The 9,415-nt window shown below is 51.2% G+C and overlaps 1 protein-coding gene across 1 annotated transcript in view; it reads right to left on the bottom strand.

Annotated features, from left to right (window-relative positions):
- Nucleotides 1–3,967: 3,967 nt before the first annotated feature.
- Galnt2 (polypeptide N-acetylgalactosaminyltransferase 2) overlaps nucleotides 3,968–9,415 on the bottom strand; it is a 120,748-nt gene continuing 115,300 nt past the window's right edge. Inside the window, exons 15-16 of the mRNA XM_038313125.2 lie at nucleotides 8,551–8,670; nucleotides 3,968–6,425 (exon numbers count right to left, since the gene is read on the bottom strand). Of these exons, the coding sequence (XP_038169053.1) occupies nucleotides 6,270–6,425; nucleotides 8,551–8,670 (276 nt within the window). The 3' untranslated portion in view covers nucleotides 3,968–6,269. The remainder of the gene's footprint in view (nucleotides 6,426–8,550; nucleotides 8,671–9,415) is intronic.

Below are 9,415 nucleotides of genomic sequence, written 5' to 3'. Positions count from 1 at the left end.
AACCTCATAAAGTTATATTTAAGATCGTTTTCTTCTGTTTCTTCTGTGTTAGGATGATCAGGTCTTCCTGTTGTATAACCACTAGGTTCCGGTGTTACCATGTTGCTTTTTATGTTGTTGAGGGAATTCTTGCATTGGCGCCTACCCATCTCTTCCTCCAATTGGTGCTGGCCAGTGTCTTTGCCTCTTGGTCCATACTTGCCTGTGTCTTAGGGAGCTTCTCTTAGTCTATTCTGTGCAGTTGCTGTCTGTGTCTCAGAGATCCGCCTGCCTCTGCCTCCCGAGTGCTGGGATTAAAGGCGTGTGCCACCACCGCCCGGCTAAGGTTGTTTTCTTGTACTTCAGCTGCATCGGAATGTTCAAGTCTTCCTGTTGTAGGATCACTGGGTTCTGGTGGTGCCATATTGCCCTTCCTGTTATTTAATGCATTTTTTATTGTTTATTATGTATACAATATTCTGTGTGTATGCCTGCAGGCCAGAAGAGGGCACCAGACCTCGTTACAGATGGTTGTGAGCCACCATGTGGTTGCTGGGAATTGAATTCAGGATCTTTGGAAGAGCAAGCAATGCTCTTACCTGCTGAGCCATCTCTCCAGCCCCTTTAATGTATTCTTATACTGGCACTTACTCCTCTGGGTTTGGGATGATTACAGGTAGGGAGGGTGATTCTTGTGTTGTCTTTGTTGGATGGGTGTTTCATTCCTTTATTATGTTTCCTTTATTGTCTTCTGGCCTGAATGGCCAAGGGTTCTGGTGTGGCCTTCAGAGCTGTTTCCTTCACTTGTTCATGTAAGACAACACATTCAGTAGGGGTCCAATATCTCCAGTGGAAATTTCACAGAGTGGCAGTCCTGTCATTGCTCCCTGGAGGGAGGACCACCTCAGTCGGCGTGTAATAATACAGGGCCACAGTGCTGTCCTCATGCCATCTCAGACTATGGCGCCACTATTGCAGTCAGCAGAGGGTCCCATTCCAGACTGTCCTGAGGTGCAAAGGGTGGGTCTAGGGTACAAGTACAAACTTGACCTCTGACTTCCATGGAACCCTACTTCCTTCTCACAGGGCCTTCAGCCTTTCCTAATATTCTCCTCCAGTCCTCGAGAGCTATAAAGGGACCGCTCGTCCTGGACCCTCCTGGAGGCCTGCCACCCTTCCCACAACCCCTGTCACATAGCACTGCACTTGAGCTCTCCCCAGGACAGGCTCAGCCTCCTCAGAGATGACACCTCACTTGACCTATGTGAATAAATCAGCCACATGGCTGACTCGCCCTGGCTTCCCCAGTTCCAAAACGGGTAAAGCTTCATAGGTTATGAAAATTAGAGGTGACACTTACTCCAGGGTTGGCCAATCCAGGCAAGTGTCACTGAGGTAACTCCGTGTCCTCTTCTGTTCACCCATTCCCACCTTGCAAGCTTTCTCCTTGTTCCGGAGTGGCACCTCTTAGCAACAGATGAGAATTCAGTACAAGACTGACCTCATTCTCCTTCCTTCATCCTCCTGGATGGGCCTGGATGGAATTCTGGTACCCGATTCCCACCCTCTAACCCAACCCCTATCCCCCAGCCCCCTAACCCCTCCATACAGCACCAGGGCCAAGGGGCACACTCTCACACGGTCTTTTCCTTTCTTTCTTCTGGGGTCTTGTTCTCTCTCTTGCCCAGCTCACTTCCTATGCAGTTCCAAGGTAGAGAGAAGACAGCCAGCCATATCTTAGGCCCCTTCAGTCCTGTGCTCTGGGCTCCATCTGTGGGTGGTCTGAGGTTCGCAGAGGGGCCTTCCTCTACATTTCTCCTTGGCTCAGCTGCCCCCTGCCTTCTAGCACCTGCCAGCGGATATGTCAATAAAAACACACGCTGGGCACTCACTGGTGTCAGTCAGGGTTTTCTACACAGACCAGTAGGTACATACGTGTGAGGGGACGTTGGGAAGGCAGCTTACCGCATCATGGAGTGAAGAAGACCCACACCAGGCTTTTTGCAGGTCAAAGCCCTGAAATGTTACTTAGCTTGTGTTCACAGGCTCAGGAACGAGCGGTTTCTGGGAAAATTCTGGAACTCAAGGACTCGAGAGTCTAGAGCTCCCACGCCAATGCACACAACGGCAGAGTCCTAGCTCCTGAGCGGTCACCTTTTGTTCTAACACAGCCAGTGCTGCCACCATTTCTCCCACCTGATCGGCCTCTCACAGGCCAGTTTCTGCGGGGCACATCTAGCACCTTGTAGCAAAGCGAGAGAGAATATAAAATGAAGCCCATTTCTGAAGGGCAGAGATGGGAGTCACCTCCACCAGGGGGTGCATGGATGCCGAGAGATGCAAGTGTCCTGCCAGGCACATGGGGTCGCTCAGGAGCACAGGCAGGAAAACCCGCCTACCCACACCATGTGCTTCCTTTCCCCATCACGACCTCTGCCAGAAACAGTATTTTGCTCTATTACGACTGAAGCTTGCGGACAGGGGCTATCATTTCTGTTTTTGTTTAGTTTTGTAAATCAGCTATTTTCATCACATTAACAATTGCAGCTTTCCATACACCGTCTATGTGTACAGCTGGAGCTCATTAGAAACTAGTAAGGGTCTTGGTATGACTGGCTGCTTTGTGATCTGCTACAATGTGCTTTTTTTTTTTTCATTTGAAACCCTCTTGAGGGGAGCCCTGAGCTGCCAGCAGCCACCTTCCCAAGGTTCAAGACCATATCATTGATCCATTCATCCGACTGTGGCCCCAATCCTTCCAACAAGGGCAGGCCTGACAGGCTCCCTGTGGCTCAGCAAGCAGTGGCCGTTTTCTATCCCCTGACAAGGACACACAGGAAGTAGCTGCCCCATCTGCTTCCCAGGCTCCTAAGTCTAGGGGACCCACCTAGGAGTGTCATGACTGTCAGAGGTGTTTGTCCTACACCATGGTGGTGGGGTGGGGGGAGCAGGCAGCGTGTTCAGTGTTGAGTCCATAACTGAGCTGAAGTCCAGGCTCTTAGGTTTCTTGGTAACAAGAGATAATGAGCATCTTTATTTGAACTACTGGTAGGTGACATGGTCCCAGGAAAACGCTCCAGCTCAAGGGTAACAAGGGCAACAAGGGCATCCTGGGATGTCTTCAGCAAGCTGTAGTCAGGCTCTCCACATTCCACACGCCTCCTAGTGGTGATCCCAAGGACTCCTCCCATGATCCTCCAAGGTCCATGCCTGTCTGGGCCTCGCTGGAATACTCTGAAAGAAACCACATGGCTACCATGTCCCATAAGTTCAACACAGCTGAATTGTGTGTCCGGCCCTGGGCTGAGACCTTCTGCTAGCACCCGGGATAGACCTTGGGATAGAAGGCCTTTTAGAAATGTGGCTTAGAAACTCTTCAGAGAGTCTGAGGTCCTGGGACATGGCTGAATTATATGCTAATGCCTTTGCCTCTCAGGTGGCCAGAGCCAAAGTTTTGGTGTCTCAAATAACGGAGTGAGTGTGGTCTTGGAAGGTTCAGGCATTTCCTAGTCAGTCCCTTCACTGCCTTACCTTGGACCAAACTGCAAGACCGCTGGCCGGTGTTTAGGTTCCTGGACACACAGCTAGTCACACAAAGGTGTTAGAGGGCATGTGCCAGGCAGGGATGGATGGCACAGCCACAGATGGCTGGTGAACATTTTAAATAGGGGGTGTGAGTCAAGTGTCCAGGGTAGATTACAGAAAATGGGATACATGGGATTCAGGCAACTTTTGGTCAGTGCCTACATTTATCAGCACCTGTTTCTTAAATCTGTGAAGTGTAAGCGCATTGAAGGGGATGGGCAGGTGTCTGGCACAGCCTAACTGTTCCATCCCACTAACAATTGCCATTACGGATACAATAATAGCAGGCACGGTATTGGAGGTGTGTTTTAGGGGAGGGAGGAGGGGCCCAGAAGCAAGAGCTGGATTCCAGCCTTCTGCCTGGTCCCACACCTTATAGAGGCCACGAGACAGCAGCTGAACATTATCTATAAAGTATCTTCTCTTTATTTAAGTTAAACAATTTCAAGGATGGTTTCCATCTATAAAATGGACAAAGTACAAGCTCTGTACAGCAGTTTTTAAAAATTAACTGGAAAAAAAATTACCAAACTATATTTTGAATTTGCAAGACATACTCACAGATACCATCATTTCCAGCTTCACAAAGACTCGGGGACCACCACGGAAAACGACCACCCTTGCCTGCGCGTGCCCAGGGCTCCTGGTAGTTTTCAGTTTTAGAAACAGGAGTGGGAGGGTGGGATAGCCCCATGACTACACAACAACGCAAGCACGGTGAGTCACTTTGGCACACTCATGTAAACATGGCTCACCGCAGGGCCTTGCTCAGTCCCCCTCTGTTCAGAGCCGGGTTGAGCGGCACCCTGGTGGCCAGACAGATGGTACAAAGGTGATGAGCACACAGGGTGGGGTGCCAGTGTGTGGATGGGAAGCTCCACCCGCACACCTACTTAAAATCAGCCGGCACTGCTTCACATCTGTGGCTCTCACTCTGCTAAGGGTAGCGCAGAGGCGTCAGGGCTCGGCAGTGTAGACTATGCTTGGCCTCAACTCCTGCCGTGTCCCTGACAGCCTTGCACCCGTACCTGTGAGTGACATTCCTCAGAGCCTACCTTGGAAGGTGGACGTGTGCGGACTTAACCAGACACAAGGGCACCCTGTCTGATATAATGCATCTTTTGTTGGCTTCTTGGCAGGGGTTAAGAAGACAGAGGGTCAGCACCTGGCCAGGCCTGCACAGAGGGTCCATGGTCATGGTGTATACACAGATGGAGCTCCTCAGGGAGGAGAAAACTAGCCATGCCCCCTTTCGGTGCAGGTGGGAAGCAGAGCACTCACTGGCCAGCCCTCTGACCACCTGAAACTATGGCTCCTGTGATCTCGGGGACACCTGAGATGTTCATGCGTGACACTTGCAGCCCCACCAGGCAGACACACAGGCCACCCCTGTGGCTGACATGTGCCTGAATCCTCTGTGAATGCCCAGGCCCTGTGGTTCTAAGTCTACCCACAGTTCCTGCACCAGCCTGAGGATATACCTGGGGCTATCACCTGTACCAGTGCTACAGACATGCGGGGTTCACCCACATGCTGAAGGGTCCTCTGTGCTCTGCCGGGCTCAGTAAGTGCCAAAGACCCAATATACAGGGTCTCAAACCACTATGAGCCTAGGGATAGATAGCATGTGACAGCGGTCCAGTGTCTCTGGTCTGTCACAGGGCAGTGGGGTCCTGCTGGCTCACATTATTTAGAAGCTGTTGGATTGAGTTTTCTCAAAGAAAAAAAAATCTAATTTTAAAAGAAAACTCAAAGTAATAACTTGCCAAAAGAGGTAACCTATTTAGGTTGACAGATGACAAAGGGCACAAAGTGGACTTTCTGACCCAGCCACAAGTCCCTCGCTCAAGTTAAACATTGATGCTCGTGGCTGGGGCCAGTGGTTCAGGGATGCCTTCAGCTGGCAGAGCAGCATGGACTGGCTGGTGAGGCTTCAGAGACAGTGATGTCACCTTTGGCTCTGGGAGCGCAGGCCCCTCTGCACGGCTGAGCTGCGCTGTGGGTTTCAGATGATGATGATGATGTAGGGAAGCCTAGGGAGCGGACTATCATTCTCTCTCTATGGATCTCTATTTAGTCCCACTCAGCAGTTCATAGCAAACACAGCGAGTATGTCAGTGGAAGAGGGGAAGTGGCTGAGAGGCCAGCTGAGCCGAGGTACAAGGACAGGGGAAGACGAGGAAATCTGCAAGGGAAGGGTCACCTTTGTGGGAATCACTTCTTTTCTCTTTAGACAGGGTCTTGCCTGCCTCAGTCTCCTGAGTGTTGGGATTACAGGCACCGGCCACCATGCCTGGTTCACACACATGATTTTAGGGGGTTGAAAAACAATGGAGACTTTTGAGTTCTTGCTGTAAGGGCACCTGCCCCTGCTCCCTCGGTCCTCAACAGAAACATGCTTGCTGCTTGTCCACTGGATTGGCCAGCACTGGCCTGTTCCTCTGCTGGGGCGTGAGCAGAAAGTAGAAAGTGGGAGGCAGAGGACGCCAGTCTTGGGAGGGACCCCCTGGCCCGAGCCCCGGGGGCTCACTTCCTCTTCTGCACACTGTCAGCCCAGCTCACGCCCCGCTGAAGACTTGAGACTTAAGACTTTCAGACCATGATGGAACACTGAGGTATATAGTTTTGCGGAAAGTTTCAGAAACATAAAATGTGATCTTCCAACTGAGCCGGTGTGCAGGCGGACGGCGGGCCCTTGGGGCCTCTTATTGCTGAAGGTTGAGTGAGAATTTCCACTGCTGCGACAGGGCCGGGCCGCACACCTCCACGCTCAGGCCTCCGCTCTTGGCTGTGCGGCTATCCAGGCACAGGTTGCTGCCCACGTGTCGCAGCTTGGAGTTGCCCTCGATCTGCTCCCATTTCTGCAGCAGACAAGAGCACAGCAGGAGAGAGGAGTGTGAGTCTGTGGGCACACACCTGCTATCTGCCGTCTTTCTCTGCCCAGAGTCCCCACTCTTGGGGCACAGGCTATCGTAACAATGCTACTGTGAATGCTGCACATTAGAACCAACCATAGCCAGCAAGTCCACCAACCCACTCTGCCATGCACAAAGCCCTAACAGCCTCAAGAAGTCTGAGATGCCCTTATCCTACTGTTTAGCAAGTAATGTCAATATTCTATTTAAACATTTATGGTTTTATTTTTTAAAATAATACACTCTCCCCACAACTCCTTCCATTAACAAGGACTTGGCTCTAATTAATTTTTAAGCGTGCACTAAAGTTCCCTGGAGTAAGTATTTCTGGAAATTCTACTGACGCTGTGGAGTTAAATTTTTTCACTCTTGCTGCCTCCTTTCCCCTTTGAACTGTGCAAATGCCACGTGCACGCGCCCAGAAGCCACTGTTCTCAGTGGCCAAACAGTAAAGCACCGCACTGAGACATGCCAAGAGGCTGCCCCTCAGCAGTGAGGCTGACCCTCCAGCATGGCTGATGTGAGTGGCCCTCTCCTGATCCTCCTGATTATTCCACCTGCTCATGCAGATTCCTTGCCAACAGTGGAAGTCAAGGGCAACCACAGCCGGAGAGGCTCTGCCACCTGCACCATCTCATTCCCTCCCTGTCCTTGATGCTGTCGGGTGTCTCAGGTCCCCTGCATTATCATGGAAAGCATGCTGAGAGTCTGCCTGGCAGAGAGCGGAGTGAATAGAATCTGATGCTGGCTCCCAGGGGGACCCTGTCTGTCATATGCTGAAGCATCAGCTAGACAGGGGGTGCTAAGAAAATACTGAGGTCACAGCTGTCCCTGGAAGATGGCCCTCAGCGGAGTCACTGAATCCGTTCTCCCACAGGTGAAGGTATGAGGCTATACTCACCACCCGGAAGGACCAAGTGTAACCTCCCCGTCTTAGAGTCAGTTAAGGAGCCAAGAATAACACTAGCAGGTGCTTCTGTCCACTCTTAAGGCAATGACTTGCTTTCTTTTTTAAAGTTTGGGAGACCAGATTAAAGTCTCACTTTATCACTGCCTTATGTCAAACACACCGCAAGGACACTTGGGCTGTGGTCGGCTTGGATGTGTTCTACGTATCTGGGGGTAGAGGGCAGGGAACAGTGGCTTTCCCTGTTTATCCTCCAGGGTCAGGGTGCCCAGAGACAAGCAGCACTCTGGAGACGGCGGGGGAGAGAGGACCCTTAGGTAGCGTTTCCCGATACCTCGGATCTAAACAGGAACTGGATGATCTAGAAAACTGGGTCTCTGCTTCTCTGTGAAATCAGGTGGATGGAAGGTGGCTTAGCAGTGGCTCTGGTAGCCCTCAGGTCTCAGTTTCCCCATGTCTTCTAGGGAGGGACTGTGGGGAGACTAGCTGAATCCTGCAATAGGCTAGAAGGGCCTGCCGGCAGAGCTACTGCTAATGCCAACTGTTGCTCTAAGGCTCAGAAAGGTGGTGTGTCCAAGATCCCCCGTGATCCCCCGTGATCCCCAGCCAGACCAAGACCAGCTTCCAAGGCTTCAGTAAGCGCGGACCCAATGGAAGAAGCAACATACAGAGAGGCTCTCACTCTCACCAGGGTTAAGATTCTGTGATCTCGAGTAACACATAAACGCACCTCCCAACACCCAGTCACACAGCCCAGGGCACTGGGCAAGCAACCGCTCCCTTTATGATGGGCTGACAGGGAGCTGAAGAGGCTGCTGTGGTTGTTACATGCAGCTGGCCACGAGAGGAGCGGATTCAAATCCCAAAGTCTACTTTCTGTGGGGTGGAGGTGGCTCTGCTGCCGCCTCTGCGCTTGCCCAGGCTCACGTGTTTAACCATTTAGAATTTATGCAGGAAAAACAAGTAGTTAATGTTTCTGTTTAAAGAAATCATGTAATTTTATACAAAATGCTCTGTGGTGTGAGGAGGACTATGTGATGTGAGCCCTGGTGTACAAATGGCAGCAACTGGACCTGAGGGTGAGGTGGACAACCATGTGGCCCTTGTCACTGTCAGCACCACAGAAGCCCGAGAGCTGTGCCCCCTTGTTGCTGAGTGACGCACCTGTCTGCTGTCATTCTCCCGGCAGCCCTGCAGCCTGATGAGTGAGCCAGGAGACCGGTCCACCACAGTAAGGCACAGGTCCATGTGCTTCACCGACTTTTCCTTTGTCAAGGCCCATTCCTGGAAGAGACCACGGTCAGAGGCATGCCTCAAGTCAGACTGCAATCATCTGGGACCCCTGACTCAGACCCAGCTTCCCCAGCTGAGGGGCGGACCCACACCACCTGGCTGCTAAGCTCGCCCTTGGGGACAGTTTTAGTGGCAAATGTGTTTGGGAGGCCGTGGAACTTCCCACTCCTGCAGCCTCAGCAGTCATGATGGACTGACTATGCTCTCAATCCAGGAACCAAAATAAACCCACCCTCAAGTCGTTTCTGTCGAGTGTTTGGTCAGAGCAGCAAGAAACGGAGTTAATACAGTGACAAAAATGAATCGTATCAAGAAACGTGACTAAAAAACCAGAAAAGTTAATAATTATCAAGACTAACCGTAATAAATATTTTAGGTCAAAGTGCAGGCTGGAGAGCAGGGTCAACTGTCTCACCCACAGTTCCTCCCACATTGTTCTGGAATGGCTCTGGTTTGGAAACAGATTTATGAATGTAGGCTGAGTTTGTGAAATTATATATGATGTATTGCAGCTCTCAGCAAATATCTACAGGGCTGGTATCTGCAGGAACCTGCTGCTGGTGCTCAGGAATTCCCCTAACTCTGCTGGAACAATGTACATGTCAACACACAGCATGGCTCCTCTAACTGGATGCTCACTATATGCCAAACTGTCTCAGGTCTCTTCACAAAAGCTGCATGGGGGCTTTGTCTACTTTCCAGACAAGAAAACTGGGTCAGAATGCATTTAAATACT

This window comes from Arvicola amphibius, chromosome 15 (genome assembly GCF_903992535.2).
Source record: "Arvicola amphibius chromosome 15, mArvAmp1.2, whole genome shotgun sequence".
Classification (NCBI taxonomy): domain Eukaryota; kingdom Metazoa; phylum Chordata; class Mammalia; order Rodentia; family Cricetidae; genus Arvicola; species Arvicola amphibius.
The sequence above is the reverse complement of the archived record's forward strand: the minus strand, read 5'-3'. Positions and strand labels throughout refer to the sequence as shown.